The 21,257-nt window shown below is 37.4% G+C and overlaps 1 protein-coding gene across 6 annotated transcripts in view; it reads right to left on the reverse strand.

The window, feature by feature from the left end:
- The window catches only part of PSME4 (proteasome activator subunit 4), a 101,437-nt gene that overhangs the window by 10,037 nt on the left and 70,143 nt on the right, over positions 1 to 21,257 (reverse strand). For all 6 annotated transcript variants that reach the window (XR_015797630.1, XM_088149349.1, XM_088149340.1 and 3 more), the window contains 11 exons: positions 19,990 to 20,143; positions 19,583 to 19,652; positions 18,453 to 18,578; positions 17,388 to 17,540; positions 16,260 to 16,364; positions 14,743 to 14,834; positions 12,487 to 12,618; positions 12,101 to 12,309; positions 11,853 to 11,938; positions 10,934 to 11,062; positions 3,617 to 3,772 (listed from right to left, as the gene is read on the reverse strand). Coding sequence is in view for 5 of the 6 variants with exons in the window: in XM_088149349.1 (XP_088005475.1) it covers positions 3,617 to 3,772; positions 10,934 to 11,062; positions 11,853 to 11,938; positions 12,101 to 12,309; positions 12,487 to 12,618; positions 14,743 to 14,834; positions 16,260 to 16,364; positions 17,388 to 17,540; positions 18,453 to 18,578; positions 19,583 to 19,652; positions 19,990 to 20,143 (1,412 nt within the window). In the remaining variant the exon portion in view is untranslated. The remainder of the gene's footprint in view (positions 1 to 3,616; positions 3,773 to 10,933; positions 11,063 to 11,852; positions 11,939 to 12,100; positions 12,310 to 12,486; positions 12,619 to 14,742; positions 14,835 to 16,259; positions 16,365 to 17,387; positions 17,541 to 18,452; positions 18,579 to 19,582; positions 19,653 to 19,989; positions 20,144 to 21,257) is intronic.

The raw sequence follows: 21,257 nt of genomic DNA on the forward strand, positions 1-21,257 counted from the left end.
TCAGCCAGAATCGGTGCATAATTTGGGTGTCCTCTGGACTTAAGCTCATGCACCTGCTTGAAGACGTGGCAGCCACGGCTGGTTGGGCCTTTGTGCAGATTTGCCTTGTGCATCAATTGTGTCCATTTCTGGATCAGGAGGAATTGCTCATGGTGATTCATGCTTTACTTACTTCCTGTATGGATAACTGTAGTGCACTCTACACGGGGCTGCCGTTGAAGAGCATTTGGAAGCTGCAGCTGATCCAGAATGAAGTGGCATGGGCAGTTTTTGCCATTTCTCATTACACCTTCATAACACTGCTGCTGTGCAAGCAGCACTGGCTCCCAGTAGGCTTCCAGCTGCAATTCAAGGTGCTGGTTCTCATCTATAAAGCCATGCATGGCATCAGGCCAGGTTACTTGTGGGACTGCCTTTTTCTGACTGTTTCTGCTTGCCCCACCAGATCTAGCAAATTCTATTAAACAGTATTATCTTGTGGACCCAGGCGTCATGGCTTCTCTGTGGCAGCACCTGCCTTGTGGAACAGCATCCTCCCAGAGATCCAGATGCCCCTGACCCTATTAGCCTCTCATAAGGCTCTGAAGACCTGCCTGTTTCTCCAGGCGTTCAGGCCAGGAGGTTAGGCAAGCTCTGTTGTGGATGGGATTTTAGAAGTGAAATGTGTCATTTACTTCATGTCATGGGTTTTTGTTTTCAACAGTTGGGTTTTTAATCTCTGTTTGCCACTCAGAGCCACTTCTGTGAGATGGGTGGCCATATAAATTAATAAATAAGAATGTATTTTGCCATATATATCCATGCTCACATAAAGGATCAGGGTACAGAAGTAAGCTGCCATCTTGGAGAAGTCCTGCAAACTACAGTACATGGAAACCCAACCAGGGACTATAGCATAGGAGTTCTTATAACTTCATAACTTTTTTTTAATGAGGGAAAATGTAGAAATTGTTTTATCACAGCTTTTACAAATTTGGTATGGGTTCTAAGGTCCAGATAACATAGCAAGTGAGCAGCAGTTTGACTTGCCAGGCCCAGCCAGGGAGAAGGCAGTGGGGCAGAGTTGGCAGAGGAGTCCTGTCTTCCACTGCCACAAGGAGCAAATGCCTGCAGACTGTTGAGAGTGCAGCGGGACCAGACAGCTCCCTGAGCAAAGGTGGAGGTTCTATGGGAGGCGCTGTTCAGGATGGCAGCAAAGTGGAGGAAGCAGAGGGACAAGGGCTTCCCAGCATGCAGCATGTGCTCTGTTGGAAGTGCTCCTGGAGAACTGGTCTTCAGGCTTCAGCAAGGGGTGGAGGCGAGCCCAGTACAGACTAACCCTACCCACAGGCCCTCTGCTCACTCAGCCCAGCCTTCCTCCTGCAAGCCTCAAGAAGGGCCAGTTCTCCAGGAGCACTTCCAATGCAAGTTGCAGTGTGTGCATTGCATCTCTGGGAAGCCCTCATCCCTCTGCTTCCTCTAGTTCTGCTACTACCCCACACAGTGCATCCTGCACAACCACAACCTTTGCCCAGGGAACTGTCACGGACTCTCCTGGTGACGGCGCATGCTGCACGCCGCACCTCGCCATCCTGTCCTGCTGAGCTATCCATGGTCTACAGGCTATCACTCCTTGTGCTGGCAGAGACAGGGCATCTCTGCCTACACCACCACCCTAGCTCCTCCACCAGCTCCATTCTGCTGCATCCTCGCCGGCCGGCCTGGGCAAGCTTTCCTTGGCAGACGAGGCTCTGACGCCCTGTCACGCTTGTTAGGCATATCCCAGGGCTGTGCCCTCACCCATTGCCTGGATCCTGGGCCAGCAGGAGGAGGAAAATGATAAAGGTCACCTGGGGGCAGCGGTGGCAGGGGTGGCATGGGTAGGCAGTGGAGTGCAGGGTGGCCAAAAGAGTAGAGATGTGGGAGGGGGGGTGATAGGCGGGTGTGGGAGTTGAAACACCCCTGTGGTTATAAGTGCGGGTAGGCTGCCAAGCACCCAAATTTTGATCATGTGATTGTGGGGCCGCTGCAACGGCCATAACTTCAAGGACTGGTTGTAACTACCATTAATTCAGCACCATCATAACTCTGAATGGTAGCTGAAAAAATGGTCATTAAGCAAGGACTACCTGTAAAATTTAAAAGAGTGAATTGTTCTACATTACTGGATGACTTTTTAAATGAATGTGTAACAGAAAGATAGATTCAGTAGCACTCCTGGCTATTTAGCACTGGAATAGGAATTGAATGTTTCAAGTTTTAAGATTACTTACAAATTTGATTTTTTTTTCAAATACCTGACACTTGGGAAACAAATTGTTTCCAAGGTCTTCCTATCAAGTATAATGATATGGCCCTACATTTATAGATTTTACTGCTTTGTCAGTAGTAGTAGAGTTATTATTATTTAGTGACCAAAATTAAACACAATTGTAAAACAGGATAAAAAGATATGGAAAAATAATAAAATAACAACATAAAATAAAACTTTTACATTAACTTGATAAGGGGTGACACAGAAGGACCTGTGTTATTGAGTCAATTTCCTCTAAGGGACAAGTGCACAGAAGGTCATCCATTGGTGTGCCACTGAAACTCCCTTCCAGCAGAGTTGAAAGTAAGTAAGATCTTGAGTCTGACTATTATATGGGCTCTTCTACTGTATGTTGGGCAGCAAATGCTGGTAAGATATTTGGCTGCAGCAAAATCTTGTTTAAAAAATAAAGCTTTGGTCCTTTTGTAAGACTGGGTCCAGACTGCATTATTTATTTCCAACAGAACTTTCTCATTGCTGGTTGAGATTAGATATTGAGTGGAAAATCCAGAGTCTTTGATTAGACCTTACTTCAATTAGCCATGAAGAAATTAAATTATCTTGCAAGCTCAAGGCAGCTAAGGAATTTCAAAGAAGGTTAGCTTGAAATATAACCAATATTTCAGGATGGCAAAATCAGATTCAGGCCTCTAATGAGATCAAGTCTGTTTCTAATCTTCATAAGGAATTGTCTATACATCTGGGTACAAGAAGTAGAATCCTTAGAAAAGTTGACTGGACCCCTTCTAAAGCGATTGCATTGAGAAAATTGTTATGTCTCCAATACCTATTTCATACAACATTTTTATCATCTGATATCAGCAGGTGGAATGTCATAAACAATGTTATTTCAGCTAACTAAATGATAATTAAGAAATACATTTGGCACTAATGTAAAACAAAATAAATCAGAACAAAAGAGTATGATATATTCAGTGTTAAGCATCTTCAGTCCTACTGTTTTCAATTCCCACTGGGGAAGATTTAAACATATATTTCATTTAAGTCTTAGTACTAGCAAAAACTGTACTTATTACAAATTGGAAATCTAATGGATCACTGAGGAATAAATGTACAGTGCAGTAGTGGAAAACTTTTACTGACCCATGGACAACTTACTAGGTAAAACTGTGATGAATTTAGGAAGAGCAATAATAAGAAAATATAGGAATGATAACAAATTGCCATGGACTATGTTTAATTTGCTCACCAAGGGCATGTACATTTGGACTAGATCATGCCCAAAGCTATGGTTCCACATTCTTTCCACAAATAGATTTTGCACATTTTGTCAAAAAAATGGAAGCACAAGAATGTGTTCACCTCAAGCTGTTCATCTTCTAGTAGTTTTATAACCAGCCATCTGATGTTGTTCACAGCTTCTTCATTGTTTAAGAAGGTAAAAAGATTATAAAATACCATAGTCTGGAGGTAGGTTAGCACAGTATATCTAGCATGCCAGGAATTACTCTTTGCTATCTGTAAAAAGAAAAAAGGCCAAAATAATAGAACAACACAAATTAGAAAAATAAACTAGGATAAAGCCTAAATGAAACTGTTGATCATATATGGAGAAAACTCTCCAGATTTACATTTCAGAATACATCTATAATAAGAGTTTTACTAGTTGATTTTTAAATATTTTGTAGTTAATGTGCTTGAAATTCCAACCAATTTTTCACCAACTTTTCATCTCCCCAGGTTACTGCTAATCTCCATCTCCTCTACTTGCTTTCCCTTCTCGCTTAAAGGCTAAGTGTGACCTTCAGCATGAACAAAGTTACACACCTCTGTTCTATGATATGTCAATCTTTAGCCTGCTACAGCATAAGAAAGAGACTGATATATTCCTCCTAGTCATTTAAATTATGAATAAATTTACTTTCATGTCTTTCAACACATTTCACTCCTCCTTTGGCAGGGATGAACTTACTGAGAAAGACTGCTTATACAGGTAGTCCACACTTACCCACTGCAATTGGGACCAGCAACTCCACCACTAAGCGATGCAGTTGTAAAGTAAAACATCACATGACCATGCTGACATACAATATCAGTTCCAGCTGCAGTTGTAAAGTGAATCACCCATGGTAGTTAAGTGTGATGTCATGTGACCATGACCTATGACTTCCTGCCAGCTTCCCCACTGACTTTGCTTGTTGGAAGCCAGCTGTGAAGGTTGCAAATGGCAATCATGGGACTGCAGGACACTGCAACCATCATAAATGTGTCACAGTTGCCAAGTGCCCGAATCATCACGTGACTGTGGAAATGCTGCAATGGGCGCAACTGGCCATAAATCTTTTTCAGCACTTTTCCTTTTTCAGCGGCATCATAAATTTGAACAGTCACTGAATGAGCGGTTAATAAGCAAGGAGGGGATAGAAAGGATCCTCAGGTTTACTAACCCAACCACCTGTTTATTAGATCCCTGTCCTTCCTGGTTGGTGGTGATAGTTGGGTCTCTGTTGTAATCTTGGTTTCACTGAGGGAGAGAGTGGTCTCCACTGACTTGAAGGAGGTAGCAGTATACCTTGTCCTCAAGAAGCCTTCACTGGACTAAACTGTACTGGACAATTTTCATCCCATCTCCAACCTTTTTAAAAGGTGGTGGGGCTGTGACTACAGAGGGTCGTGGAGGAAACTGATTATCTGGACTCCTTTCAGTCAGGTTTCAAGCCTGGACATAGCACAGAGACAGTACTGGTCACACTTAGTTATTTTTTTATATAATTTTTATTGAATAATTTTTAACAAGATAAAAACAATACAAATATTAGAAAAGAAACAAAGAAAATAAAAAAGAATAATGAATAAGAAAGAAAATAGAAAAAGATAAGAAAAGATTACAAAGGAGCTTCCAGTTCTTTTTGACAGCAGTTATAAATACATTTATATGTTTTTTTAATAATAATGTTATTGGTTTAGGTATCTATTAACTGTTTTAGCTTTTTTGTACGCTGCTCAGAGTCACTTGCCATATAATTTTGACAAATAAATAAATAAAATAAATAAAAATATATAAATAGCAAACCAAGAGTGTGACCTGGATAATTTTCCTATTTTGGATTTACAAAAGAGGTTTGTTAAAGCTTTGAAGAATTTTCTGTGAAGGGATAAAGAAAAAATGAAAAGAAATCAAGTTCTAGGACATTATTTGAATGGACTAAAGATCAAGATTGTTAAAAGTAAAAGGAAGGAATATAAAGTTGATTTATTTGATTGAGGTTAAAATAGATATGTTGTTATGTCTGGTAACCCTTAATGGATTATTGCTTATCAGAACTGAAATGACAAGGTTTCTAAGGATTTGTTTGTTTGTTTATTTATTAAATTTATATGCTGCCCATCTCCCCTACAGGGTGATTCTGGGTGGCTCACAATTAAGATCAAACATTAAAAACAGTAAAAATATAAATATCCATATTAAATTAGCTAAAAAATAATACTATATAAAAAGACTATATACCTAAAAAGACTATAAAATTCAAGATGATGGGGGGGCCAGAATCAATTACCCCACCAGCCAATTCCAACAATGCGAGCCCTCATCAGGCCATCTTTATAGATAAGAGATGGGATATGGGAAGAAGAGAACATTTGTTGTATTGAAAGAGAAGGTGAAAAGTTACTAAAATTGTTTATACTTGTGATGATGGGGAAGTAATTTCTTTATATGTTTCTTTTCTTTTTCTGTACTATAGTCTTATTTTCTTTCTTTTTCCTTTTTCCTTTTTTCCTATTTCCTTTTTCTTTTCTGCACCTTTTTTCTTTTATTTTTTTTAGTTTGTATTAGTTTTTATTGTTGTAATTATAATTTTTAATAAAATTACTATGAAACAAAAAAAATCTTTTAACTTCGTTTTACAATCTTCCATTACCGTTTCTTTCTGCAGCAATGTTTCATTTATCCTCCATCTGAAAGAACTGGTTTTCCTTTTAAATACTAAAGTCACTGGATTGTGGTCTGAAAAAGCCTTTCGCAGTGTCTCCACTTTATCTCAGTATCTCCACTAGTAGCCAAATTCTTAGATACAGGTAGTCCCCGGATTAAGAATGCCTGGGTTATAGATGACCCATAGTTAAGAACAGAGCCTATTGTAGCAAAATTCGATTTGAGTTAAATACACAATGGTTCGAGTTCATTACACTATACTATTTATACAGTATTATACAATAATACTGTTCTGGCTTACATACAAATTTGACTTAAGGACAGACCTTGGGAACAGAACTTGTTCTTAAACTGGGGACTACTTGTATCCAACACATATCAATTCTTGAAAAAGATCTGTGTCTTTCAGAAGAATAAGTGTATTCTTTTGCATCACCATTTTTGTATCTCCATGCATCTATAAGCTCTGGATTGTCCATCATGTCAAAAAAAACTTTTTGCTAATTTACCTTGTTTTTTAATAACTTTCTCAGAGGTCCTGTCCTTTTGGGGACAAATTACTCAATTCCAATCTCCCATTAAATACCAATTTTCATATGCTAAGTCCATTAGTTTGTCCAAGTCCTTTGTAAAAGGATATTTTATCCTCATTTTGAGTATAAATTCCCACTATCAAAGTCTTGGCCTCATGCAAAGTAGCTTCCACCCCCACATATCTCCCATAATCATCAATCAATATCAGTTCTAGCTGCAGTTGAGGTTTTATATACAAAACAACTCCATTTCTCTTTTTAACTCCTGCTGAAATAAATTCTTAAACCAATTTTTTGCAGATCAAATATTTTATATCCCTTTTTCTAACATGTATTTCTTAAAAGACAAACTACATCTTGTTTCAATTTTTTTTAAATAATGAAATAATTTTCTTCTTTTTTTGAGGAGCATTTGCTCCATTTATATTCCACGTTAGGCATTTAAAATCTATATTTATGCCAAAAACTTAGAAAAGTCAATATCTGTAATGCCTAGAGTGGTAGTTTCCTCAGTTTCTTCTTGTAGCTGTTTAGGGTGCAGAGTGCTGGGGCCCTTTGTCATTTCCATCTGCATTTCTTCCAGTTCCCCTTTAAACTTTTCTAGAAATTATCTTGCTTTTTGGACTGAATTCAGTTTGAGCCTCTGTTGTTTAAAAGTGAAGATCACTCCTTCCAATTTATCCCATCGAAATGGTATCTTTGTCTGTTTGAACTTGTCAGTCAAAAAGAAGTACTCATTTTGTTTGCACAGATTTCTAATTGAAATTTAAGTACAATCACATCTGCGTTATTACTCTTCAGTGTAGTAGTGAAATGCTGCTGCAAAACCTGATCTCTGGTCTTCTTTCTGACAAAGTGCACAAGAATATCCCTTGGTATATTTCTTAGTTTTGCAAATTGTGTCTTGATTCTATAGACTTTGTTAATTTCTGCCTCCATGTCATCTTCATCCCATTCCAAAGAAATTGTTAGAGATGGAACAATCTTTTCTCTAGTGTCTTCTCCAGGATCCTCTGGAACTGCTCTAAATCTCAGGCTGAATTCTTTTTCTCTCAATTCCAATAATGCCAAATTGTCTAAGTCCTTTTCCATCTCTCAATTTTTATTTGTTTTACTTTCTAAAATTTCCACCTTGTCATTAATTTAATTTCTCCCATAAGATGCCCTATAGATTCTTCAATTTTTTTTATAACTTCTTCTTTCATCTCTTCTTTCATCTTTATGAACCTTTCTTCCATTTTTCTTTCAAAATCAATCAGCTCACTTTTGACAGATTTAGATACCTGCTTTCCCATTTCTTCAAACATTTTTTGTAATATTTCTGGGGTAATTCCTTTTTCCGTCAGTTGCTCTAATGAGTCTCTCCTTCCCTCACCTTGCTTTGCAGCTTTTCTGGTGGTCGCCATCTTTTAATTTATAATCCAAAAGTAAAAGTAAGTCAATTACAAAGATGAAGGTAAAAAGCAGACTTCTCTTTTTGTTTCCTTTTTCACTTTCTCTATACCCTTAAGGCTTTAGTCCAATCTGTCTTTCCGTAGTTTAGATGACACAATTTGTCTCATATTACACTTACCTCCTTATTTTGTAACTTCCACCAATTATCTTTTCCACTTGTTGTCAAACAATCATCATTCCCAGGAAAGTGTAGTCTGTTTATTTAATGAATTCCAAGTAATGCCAAAAGCACTTTTGCCTAAATATTTATCTTTCAGATGTATACAGTCCCCTTTATCCGTTTATAACTTTCTTAGACAAAATGTTGATTAAGCTCTTTGCTGTTATTTTAAAGTCTTTTAAAAATATTATTTTTCTCTTTGCTTCACTTTTTATAATCTAGAAGGAAGGTTAACTCACTGACAAGTTTTCTTTGTCCTACTGTTTTCAAAGACCTCTTTTCAACTGTAAATTGATTATTTCCTGAAGTGATTAAGAAAGTGAGGGTTGGTCGAAACTCAGTGTCCTTTAAAAGACTGTGCTTGCACATGTGAGCAAGCTCTTTCTCTGCTAACGCCCGCCACTCTACTCATGAGAAAACCACAAGACTTCCATCCTGCAGTCTCCTCATGAGGATCAGCAGTCCAGGGTGCAGGTGGGTGATTCCTCAGTCTCTCCTTTATCCAGAATGACTTTGCTGGCCATAAATCACCACTGGTTGCTGTTCCGCTCCTTCAGGGATGTCTAGTCCACCATAGAACCTCACCCAGAAGTACTGGTTGCACTTGTTGAAAACTTTAGCAAAGCAAGAATGGGGGAAGTGCAACTGCCTGGTTCTTCTTGGTCTCTCAGTGGCTTTTGATACTATTGAACACAGCATCCTTCTGACCTGCCTGTGGGGACTGGAATTGGGAGGCATAATGTTGTGATGGTTCTATCTCCATAGTCAGGAGGGGAGAAATCAAGTCCAAAATCCCTGATGTGTGGTGTACTTCAGGGCTCTATACTCTATCCTCTTCTGTCTAATAATATCTCCTCCCATTGGGGGGAGATGGGCGGGGATTGATCAAATAAATAAATAAATAAAATCTACATGAAGCTGCCAGGTAGATCATCCACCAATTTGGGATCAGGTATCAATATGTGGATGATACCAATTATACATTTCAAACCAAGCTTGACCAGGCAACGTTGTCAAGGTCTTGTCTGAGTGTCTGGTGGCTGTGAGGGAATGGATAGGAAGGAACAGACTTAAACTCAGCCCTGATATGACTAAGTGTCTGTGGGGTTTTGCCCCCCCCCCCTCCCAGGCTGGGGATGTTTAACCTTTAGTCCTGAATGGAATTGCATTTTCCACTTTGGAACTGGTGGGGAATTTGGTGGTCTTTTGGGACTCACAGCTCCTGCCTGAGGAGCAGCTAGCAGCTTGGCTAGAGGCCTTCACACAAATCTATCTTATGCACCAACTGCACCTTTGCCTAGATTTGGAGGCACTTCAGACAGTCACTTATGCTTTGGTTACCTTGCACATGGACTACTGCAACACATTCTACAGGGGAAGCCCTTGAAACCCACTTGGAAGTTGCAGCCAGTCCAGAATGCAGTGGCATAGACCATTATGGTCATATCTCATCAGGCCAATATAACACCTTTCCTCCATAAGCTGTTCTGGTTACCAGTAGGCTTCTGTGTAATTCAAGGTGCTGGTTATTACCTATAAAGCCCTTCCTGGCATTGTTGTTGTTGTTCAGTCGTTAAGTTGTGTCCGACTCTTCGTGACCCCATGAACCATATTGCACCAGGCCTTCCTGTCCTTCACTGCCTCCCTGAGTTTGCTCAGTTTCATGCTCATTCCTGGCCTAGGGCCTGATTATCTAAAGGACCATGTGTCTTCCGTAGCTTTTATCTAGCCTCTATGTTCAGGAAGAATTGGCATGCTTCAGGTCTCATCCATTAAGCAATGTCATCTGATGGAACCTAAGAAGCATACCTTCTCTGTTGTAGCACATGTCCTCTGGAATACCATCCCCCCACTAAGATACATCTGGCTGCTATCCTAGCTGTGTTCCAAAGGGCTCTGAAAAGCAGGCTCTTTCTCCAGGCCTTTGGTTAGAGTGGGAGGTGGCTCCTATGTGTTTGATTGTTTTTCTTCTGTCATCTGAGTACTTTTTAAATTATATTGTATGACTGCTTTCACTGTAACTGACCACATTCATTGTAGGGTTAGACAGCCTTACATATTTCTAAAATAAAATAACTGAAATAATTTGCTAAGAACAGCTGAGCTCAATCCATTTCCCAAAACAGAGATTTGACATTCCAACAGTGCCGTGTTTCTCCTTTATTATTATTCAACTAAGTGATTTTATTTTCATTCCTGTCACAAAAAGTTAGTAATTTCACTTTGGGTTACTAATGTGAAAATGTCCAAATCTATTCATGGAGTTGCAATTTCATTATCACAGGGATCCTATGAAGGCAGATAAGGTGAGTTGAGCTACAGACGGTCTCTACAAGAATAGCCAGCTGAAATGCACTAAAACCCAGAGGATATATGCCATAGATATATCCTCCCTATACATATATTCTATTATAATCAGCATTGTGTTAATAAAAATGTAAATTTTTGTTGGGACCCCATGTATTCAGGTCAAATATATTTGCTATCAGTCTTTCAGCACTGGTATCAAGACAGTACTAACACAAGATTAGAATGTTGTCCTTAAAGATTTGTAATTATGCCGTTTAAAAATCATCAGTTTAAAAAGCGTCACATACTTGTTTTAGCACCTGAAGTACCAAAGGCACTTGTTGGGGATATAACAATCCCTGAGACATTAATGATAAGCACATCTTAGCATCTCTCTTCAGTTCATCATAGCTATGATCATTTTCTACAGGTGCAATCTGTGGAAACAAGTAGAGGACAGGTTAGCAACAGTTAGTGTAGTCTTGATCCTTAAAACTGAACAAATGCAAGGCACATTGGGAAAGTGCAATCTTAACCTCTCTAAGAAAACTAGTGTAATTAATATAGAAGTACTATACTGGGACGGCTTAAAATATATAGTGCGTGCAATTAGCAGAAAGCAATTCAAACTATTGTGTCATTAAAATATAGCTAAAATGTTTTTAACTGCAAATATTCTAAATAGTTAATTAGCACAGGTATCTGTCAATATGAAAATATCCAATCAAAATCTTGAAACTCATAATTACATGAGAAGAGATTTAAGAGGCAAGGATAATAATAATAGGTATGAGCAAAACACTTATTTCAGAGACATATTATAAAATATTCTGTTTTTCACCATGTCCTGGAGATGGTCTGGGACCAAAGTAGGATGTTTTGAAACTTCCCTAATAAACAACTTTTTTACATAGCCCTGTAACTAAAGCAAGATATGAGCAGGACTAACAGCTGGCAGACTGCATCCTGAAGCAGCAACCTTTAAAAGATTTCCCTGCAGTCTGCTCAAAGGTTATGCATCAAACAAGTAAGGAAGTGTTTTAAAGAAATGGTAACCAATTCAAACATTTAAAGTAATCTATATAATAAGTTGTCTGTGGGGCCTGACTTTTGGTACACCCTGTTTATTTAAATGTAGTCTCATCCACATCTTGTCAAAATGTTAAATGTTACTGGGAAATCACCCCTCTCACCTAAACAGACCAATCTGTATATCAAACTACATACCTTGAAAAACAATGGCAAAAGCTGAAGCTGTTCTGTAACAGCTGTAGAAAAGGCTCTCCCTGCACTTGCCATCAACCACTTCAGAACTGTCAAGTAAAAGAAAGACAAGCAAACTTCTCAATTCAAAGACAGAACAAAACATAACTTCATCTCTTCTAATTAGCATTCCTTTAAATGGCATCACAGGTATGCAACTAATACAAGTGAACATTTAATTTGGTTCTTGCACATTTAATACAAGCACCTACTAGTTTTCAGTAGTTTAATGCCCTGAGTTCGTTCATCTTCCTCTCCAACTCCATTTTCTTCCATAACATGATTCTGAATTTCTTCATCCACTTCCATAAGGGGTTTAAGTTTTTCAAGTATTCGAGAAGTGAAGTCATGGACATGGGGAGACTTTGTTAGAGCAGTATTTGGTAAAGAAATGTCTATCATGAAGATGTATGTCAAAACACTGCATAAAACACAAGAACACACTTTTAATTTAGCTTCATGCCTTAAAGACTGAATTCAAACTAATCAAATAACTTTTCCTTTCCCTTATTTGTGGAATATATAGAAACAAAATGACAACGTCCTGGAATATCTAAGGGTTGAAGGACATATGACATAGTATAGCCTTAATACTAACCTTCCTATCCTCTCTCTGACGTTTTTATAAACTTGGGTGAGCTTAGGCTCTAGGTATTTCAGCAATCTGTGCAGCAGTTCTGGCACTCGCCATTCTTGTTGTGCAAGGCCCCCTTGCAATACATACAGACGACTAGAAGGTAAAAAGAAGAAAAAGTGAGTGAAGTGATGATATAAAAGTGCACTTCCATCTTCTGCAAAGATAAGGCAAAAACCAAATGTCTTACACTGTTCTTGTTTACAAAAGACAGTCATTTTATGTTTAGCTAGTGGAGAGTGGGCTAATTAGCAACTACCACATGTGTTTTTTAAAAGTTGGTCATATAAGCACTTACAATGAGCAAATGAACTACTTAATTTTGGTTTCCAAGCTGCATTGGTATGAATCATGTACACAGCATTATAATTTGTCCATATACATATATGTGTAAACGCACAGGAGAGCTCTGCTTGTCATTCTACTGTACCGTTAAGAGAAGAAACCTCTATCTCCTGATGGATTCAGTTACTGGAATGTTTAAATATCTATCCTGGCTTTCTGAGAAAATTACCATTCTCAACAGTGCTTGTTCATAGAGACGCTATTTACTTTACAAGTCAAGCCATTGAGATACTTGATCTATGTCATCTACTCACACAAGCCTCAGCAGAGATAATTTAACTTCACAAAAGTAACAGAAATGGAATGAAGTTTCCTCCAAGATCTGGACAGCCCCCACACTGCTGATATTTCAAAGGGCCTTGAAAACCTGGCTCTTTGCCCAGGCCTTTGGCAAGGGTGAGTGAAGCCTCCCTTTGAACTATGTGGGTTTATTTATTTTGTTTTTTGTCATTCTTGACAAAGAGTTGTATTTCTTCTCTTTTTTAAAAACGTTTTTTATCTGAAACTGTCCAGAATCATTGGGAGGTGGGTGGCATATTATCATTATCATTATCTGTATTAAAATGCCACTAGCATAATTGTCATATGCTGCTGGCAATTTAAAAAAAAAAAAAAATCCACATGTTCACCCCAAAATTTACTTTCACTAAAACCCACCTCTCATAGTACAGTTGTTATACCAGCTCTGTATTTGCTGATAAGGTATCAGTCCTACAAGGTAGACCAGACCAAGAATCCAATGCCAATGCCATATAGATCAGGACTAGTGTTATTGTAACAGCTATAATAACAGAACCTTGTAAATCTGAATGTCTTCCTCATCCCTCTCTTTATGTTCATGTGAACTAGGGAAGGGCTTGTCTGAGATGTTTTCTCAAATTAATTTCTTGCCCCTGGCTCAAGCCCTGCTTATCTGACCATTGCCTTGATAGCATCTCTTTCTCCTGTCCTTCAAGGCCATTCCATATTCCCTCTACCTAAGGTCTGTAGGGCTAACTTTTCAGCCCAAGAACAAAACTGGAGAGAGCAGGGTTATATAAGCCATACACAGAGAGTCACCCACACTCCCTCTTTCTCTCTTATGTACAAATGCCTGCATCTCTGGTCTGCATTTGTGGTCTATATTGGGGCAGGGGAAGTTAGTGCCCTTCTTCAAGCTACTCTGCTGCAGAAGGGACCCAGAAATTTTGAACAGTGTTGTGGGGAAAGAAGAGGAAACATTCTTGCTTGCTCTCAGATGCAGCAGGAGAAATAGGAGGAAAAGGGAAGCTATCTTTTTTTTCTGAAGTTCAGTAAAGGCTAAGTAGCAGAGAATATTGGATGAAATTCCTGCATGATATCTATAGGTTGCCCAAAAGAGGCCTCACTTATTTTTTGGGAGGACAGTGATGCAAAGTGAATGGAGACCTATCCCACATAAAGAAGTGGTGACAGCTTTTCAGATTTCTTTTTCTTTGACCTGTGCATGGGGATTCTTTGTCTTTTAAACTAGTTTACACATTTTTGTATATTTCCTGCTTCACTGATTTTTTAGGAACTATAGTCAGAGGGTGACCAGGAGATACCCTCACACAAATATAAAGATTTGAGGACCAGGGACCTCAACTTAACAATTCTTGCTTCCAACACTGTTAAGCAAATCAGTAAGATTTAAGCCTTTTTTCCATAGCCACCTAAATAGTGTAACTGTGATATGATTACTTATATATTTGTTTTATTTAAACTATGTGTATAGCTACCCAACTCACAAAGTGCTATTCTGATGGTTATCATATGATTAATACCAAAGCAAGGACAAATAAATGTTCTGTACAACCCAAGTTCTATTTTCATCCATGCTTTGGCTAATAAATGAGTAAAGCTTTTTCTCCTTACCATGCATCAACAAATGATCCTCCTTCACCATTCAGTGGAGACTCCAACAACAATTCAAACAACCAGTGCAATTTCCTGGGATCTCTGCTCTCCTGTATTTACATTTTTTTTTAAAGGAAAAAGGGGCAAAATCAGTTCCTGGCAACAGAAATCTTAACATAAGTTGCTGAGAAGCAATTCAGCACCAAACATTTATGCTGTATTACACAGTGCATTTTATCAATATAACTATGCTTTTTTCAACGAATTCCCCCAACAGACGAATCCAAAAAAGATTTCTTCAAAATAGTATAGAAATCATAATACCTCTGCAGTATTAGAACATTAGATTATGCATTTGTTTATTTGGTAAACATATTTGTATACCACTGCAATCAAAACAACTCTCTGCAGCTTACATACAAAAAAAAATACAATATAACCCACAACAACAATACAATGGAGGAAGAGGAGGATGAAACAAAAGGATGGCAACATCAGATTAAATCACGGAAAGCTCTCTGAAACAGCTTGGTCTTCAAGAGCTTTCGAAAGACCAGAAAAGAGGGAGTCAATCTGATCTCCATGGTGAGGTTGTTCCCCAGTGTTGGTGCTGCAACAGAAAAGCAGTACCTCCTTGCCTCAGCCCCCAAAACTCCCAAAAGTGTGGGGTTTGCAGCAGTTTGGTCAGGGTGAAACTGACCGATTAGAAGGTGGTCTTGCAAGTATCCAGGTGCCAAGTCATGAATGGCCTTATAGGTCAAGACTGGTATCTTAAAGTGTTCAATTTTAGCAAGGTTTAGTTATGTTTCTGACTATGCCAAACTTCAGATACAGTCCTTTTAAAAGCCAAATCTTATGCATATCTACCCTGGAGTTTCACCAAGTGCAAAGGAGTTTACTCCATAGTAAAGGTCCATGTTAGATTTGCAAAGCCAGATTGCAATCTCACATACCCTTTTTAGGATCTGTGTTCTGAGTATGCATGTATAGAACTATGTAACAAGTCATTGTAAAAGAATTTCCACTCTTCTTTCTAAATAAAAACTAAAATTAGAACAAATAGTCAAAAGCTATAATTTTCTTTCAGTATAGGCTATTTTCCCCATAGTCACAGAAGAAGCCAGTGTCCAACAATGAATAGCAGCAATCTCTTGATCACGTGACAAGTCATGTGATCTGTTTACCAACAGAAAAAGAGATATCACCAAAATGCAAGCCTTGCCCACAAACCATGGCAAGTGAAAATTAAGGGATAGTAAATGTAAGACTCACTGGCAAGATAAAGAAGCATTTTTATGAAACTTAAGAAGAAATGCTGTGATAAGACCACCTTTGTTTTCCTTCAAATATGCTTGAAATAACACACAAGTAAGGACTTTGTAATCAGAAGAGTAGAGAATGCTTTCATTTTTTTAAATACTTTATTTTTTAATAAAAACTTTATTATATTACATAGAAAGTACAATTAAAATACAAAAATAAATAGAGAATGCTTTCATAATATGACAGAGTGAAAAATAATATACAAGACTTACACATGATGTCGCTATACATGTCCCCCAGTCATTGTAAGTCTCTACTGTAATATTGGATAAAGCTGTTCTAAGAAGTGGACAGAGAACTGTCCAGAGGTTCTCCACCTGCACATAATGATGAGAAAAATGATTTGCTAATACATGACACCCGCAATTCCATCAACAAAGGATTTTGTTTTGTTCCAAGGGTGGAACATACATAGGCAAACTATTTCTGCCTGAGCTCATGCAGCTTAGTTTTAGAGGAACCAAAACCCCCCACATACTGAGGTCTTAGCACAGACTGCATTAATAGTTCAGAGAGCAAGACAGAAATATCTATTCCATGTTTAAACATCCCTAATTTCAAACAAATTATTCGTGTGTGTGCGTGTGCCTTTGAATCAGTCTTGACTCCTGGCAACTGCCTGGATAAGTCCTTGCAGCTTTCTTGACAAGATTTCAAAAGTGCCATTGCCATTGCTTGCTTCCTAGGGTTGAGACAACATGACTGGCCCAAGGTCTCTCAACTGGCTTTGTGCCTAAGGCAGGATTAGAACTCACAGTCTCCCAGTTTCTAACCTGGTGTCTTATATGTTAGATATGTTAGATATGTATGTTATATTATATTATATATATATGTTAGATAATAGCTTTTCCTTTTTTAAAATTAATATATGTTGGTTAATAGCCACAGTACTACCTTCCTCTAATTCTCCTCTTCTGACTGCACAGTTTTTTAGTATAATGTTATTATTGTTGTTGTTGTTGTTATTATTATTATTATTATTATTATTTATTCTTCTCATTTTTGATGCTATGCAAACACACTGAGAGCTCTTTGCACCGAAGTCAAATTCCTTGTATGTATACATACTTGGCCAATAAAGCTATTCTGTTCTGTTCTGTTCTGTTCTGTTCTGTTCTATTCTATCTCTACACCGAACTGGCTCCTAATTATTCTCTCTTTCTCTCTCTCTCTGTCTCTCTCTGTCTCTGCCTCTCTCTCTATATATATATGAATATGATGTATTTATTTATTTAGAATATCCCCAAAACCAATCTGTAACCAGACAAAGGAAAACCTTATACTTTTCTTCAGAGATTTGAATCATATATATTTGCAAAATTCCTAGATATGTACTCTACCTTTTCAAATGTCCAGTGTTTAGACCCTCTTATCAAACCAGCTATAATTTCAGCTACACAGCGTTGCGGACTTTCATGGGAATCTTCAGCAAGACGTTCTAAGTGTGGTTTCAATACAGGCAAGAAGGTATCATCAAAGTTTCTAAATAGACCCTAGTGAAATAAGATACACATTTGACTTTAAGCCTGAATACTTATTACCTTTACAAAAAGGACTTATACACACCTAATTCAATTGTTCTAAAATGATAAAATATGTTTTAAAAATGCTGAATATCAACAATACCTAGAAGGGAAGGAATTTTTCCAAGCCACAAGTGTTATGCATATATTTTATTCCTTTGTAATACAATTTACTATAAACACTAATTGGGCTATCATTTTCAAAATTAAATGATATGCAAACCACGATTAAGAAAATTACAGTTTTGGATATAAGTGGTGCATTTTGCTATTGTTCCTGAATTATAGTCCTTGAAACCACATCTTCACAATTCCACACAAGTTTGAAAATTAGATTATTACGCTGTGAGAAAATTTATAAGGCAATGAAACTGTATCAGAAATCCCACTGCCTTAACACAAACTAAATGGAGTGTGGTGTAAGTTAACAAATAAGTGTGAGTGTATGTTATATGTGAGAAGGTACTTTTTATGTTACAGTTTTACAACCATTCTAAATGGCTTTCTTCTTATGAAGGTCTTATAGAAGGCAATGCACCGAAAATGATGGATTGGTTCCAATAGCGTGGCACTTCACCACACTTTCTTATTATCCTGTCTTATCTGCCATTAAATTAAATTTCCCCAGTCCTGACATAATGGAAAACACTGGCTATATACCAGCCAGAAAGAACAATATGTAAAGAAGAGCACTTGAGCCAGAATTTTTATTTCCAATTTCATAAATTATGGTTGATGAAACTTTGATGAACTTCAGAATCAGAGTAATATATGTGATCACAATCACAAAGGCTTAACTGCATAGTTATTTTGCTGAAGAGCTTCACACATGGCTCAACATGTTTTCTAGAGAAGCAAGCAAAATATTACTTAATGAATTACCTTGAAGAGGCAAAATCTACGAGGATTAAATTTATCTTTTCCTTTTCGGTCTTCTAAAGAAAGAAACTTGATTAACTGCTCAACAAAATTAGGATCAGAAAAATGATCATAAATGACTTGCTCCGCCTGTAAAGTAAAATAAACAACAGTGTAACAGAACTAAAAAAGTATTGCTTAGCATATCTGCATTGGGAAAAAATCTACTTAATATATGGTCTAAACAATGAGATACTTTAATCTTCAGATCAGAAGACCTGAAAAAATGTGTAACTGGCACATTCTTGGCAAGAACAAAGTGTTCTTCAATTCTCAGCCTTAGAACTCCTCATGCTACCATTTTCTATAGAAAGCTAAAATTGAATGAATGAGTATTGTCATACCACATCTTCTTATACCTAATTCAAAGAATTTCTGCTCTGACAAGTAACTTATCAACATGCTACAGAATTTAGTGTGATATTATGCTAAACTGAACACACATATCCAAAAAAAACCTTGGAGAAAGGTTTTGCTCAGGACAAATCAAAAGCTTTCCATATATAAAAGATAACAAGTACAATTCCTGGCTTGGGAATTCAGGTAACTGGAAGACACCTGCTTCAAAGAAATCACTGCTGTGGTAAATGGATAAATGATTTAATATCATACCAGTGCTTAATATCTTTAACTCTTCTCTTAAAGAACAAAAAGCAATTTCATTTTTCCTAATGTAGAGTCCTGACACAGGTATTCAAGATCATCACATGATTTCTCCAAACATTGTTACTGAACACTTTCTAACTGTCTGTTGAATGTGTGAACAGACTCCATTCAAAAAGAAAATATCACTATATCTGAGGTAATATGATAAAGAGTCAGAACATACATTTGTGATGACTCATATAAGAATTTCTCTATATTGCATTTTGATATACGCAGTGGGGCTGTGCAATCCAAGCACATAACTGATTCTATTAACAAATTATTAATATTTGTATTTGAATTACAATAACTGTGGAATTCAGATAACTTTGAATAATCTAAGGCCCTCTCATATTAACCACTGTTATAAAATGAAAGAAAAAAAGTATATGCTCAAATTGAATTAGACCAAGATAGATTGCCAGCAGAGTTTTAAAATATAACATCACCTCTGAAAGTTCCTTTCTACTCCTCCCAAGTTTTGGTTGCTCTTCTGCAGAAGCATAGATTTCCATATTTCTAGAAATTGTAAGAGGAAAAAAGTGAGACAACTTAAAACAATATTGAATGGCAAAAATAAAAAGTAATTATACCACTTCCTAGTTCACTGTTTCAGAGTCACAATTCTGTATTTAGAATTGTGCAAGAGCAAGTACAAACTTAGACTCACATCTTTCTAACCTTTATATTACCAGAATTACAAACACTAAAGGATTTAATATATGGAAGGAATAACTGACTGCTCTAGCAAACCAAGCATAAGCAGGACAGAGATTATATCAGTAAGGTAATTGGATGGAAACTCCACTACTTTTCATTTATGGAAGAGGGCAGAAAGAGAGAAGCCAGCACTTACTGAGGCCACGTGTAGTATCCCCAATGTGTTTTTTCCACAAAATGGCAGGCCTCCCAAGTTTCTCTAGTCTTTGGTAAATTAGCACTCTCATAATGCAGCCATTGGTTGTCAGATCTGTCACCTGCCTGGATATTAGAAGGCCGTGGGGCTCCACCTGTTTGTAAAAAAGAAAAATGCATTTCTTCTTAAATTTATCAGTAGCTGCTGATATTTCAATTTTCATTCAGTACCTAGAACTGCCAGCATTTCCCCCAGTAAATCACACAACTCTGAATCATTATATTTTCTAAAAACAAAAATCATGAAGCATCTGTTTCAAATAGCAACATAACTAGTACAGCTGCACTATGAACCAAATATGTTAACCAATATTCTTAAAACTAAAATAAGTACCATTATAAAACACACATTAAAATAGCAATTTTCCTACCAGTTAGCTGCTCTAAGCTAGTTTGTCCTCCCTACCATCCCCTCAAATTGGATAAACATCTTAGAAAGCTGGGGAAGCTCTGATTTTAGCAGATAATTAGTAAGAAAAATTGTAGTAGCCATTTCTCTAGGCAAGGACAACAATCAAAGAATGATTTCAGTCATATAAAAAGTTCTTAGCTTTTATTTTCATCAGCATTTTATTTTCCAGAACTAAAATTATAAAAATATGTTATCAGTTTAGAAAATAGATTGCAGGACCTTGAAAGTCAGTTATCTGACAAGCAGTGGATTAATCCTTTAACAATTCTGTCACACAACATCTGAACTGGAGATTCACACATGAATGCTTAGCAAATTACTTAAGACATGAGGTACAGCAGGCTACAATAAACAATTTACAATTCTCTTTCTTTTTCTCTTCCTTCTTGTTTGTATATCTTTTCTAATTATATATTAGCTTTCAATTGTGTAAAACTCCAGCAGCCAACACCCAGATAAGCAGGGATTAACACCAGACAAACAATCAAACAGAAAACAAGGCCCTAATCCAGGAACTACCAAGAAGAAAACCACACCCCCATCAAAACTGGCAGGGCAAGGTACTGTATATAAACAGGGAGCAAACCCACACTCATTCGCACTGATGATGTTACCTAATTGGGTACTGAAACCTCTGCAAGCAAACAACGAAGCTCAGAAAGCACCAAGGACTCCACTATTTAATACCTCTCTGCAATTACATAGATACACTATTCTCTTCTATTGATATACTATACTTCAAGATGCAGCACTTCGGTATTTTGGGGCCAACGGAAGATTGAATGTTATTAACTATG

This window comes from Python bivittatus, unplaced genomic scaffold (assembly GCF_059951505.1).
Source record: "Python bivittatus isolate LINGU-HERP-01145 unplaced genomic scaffold, Pbiv_v1 ctg000020_np1212, whole genome shotgun sequence".
Lineage (NCBI taxonomy): Eukaryota > Metazoa > Chordata > Lepidosauria > Squamata > Pythonidae > Python > Python bivittatus.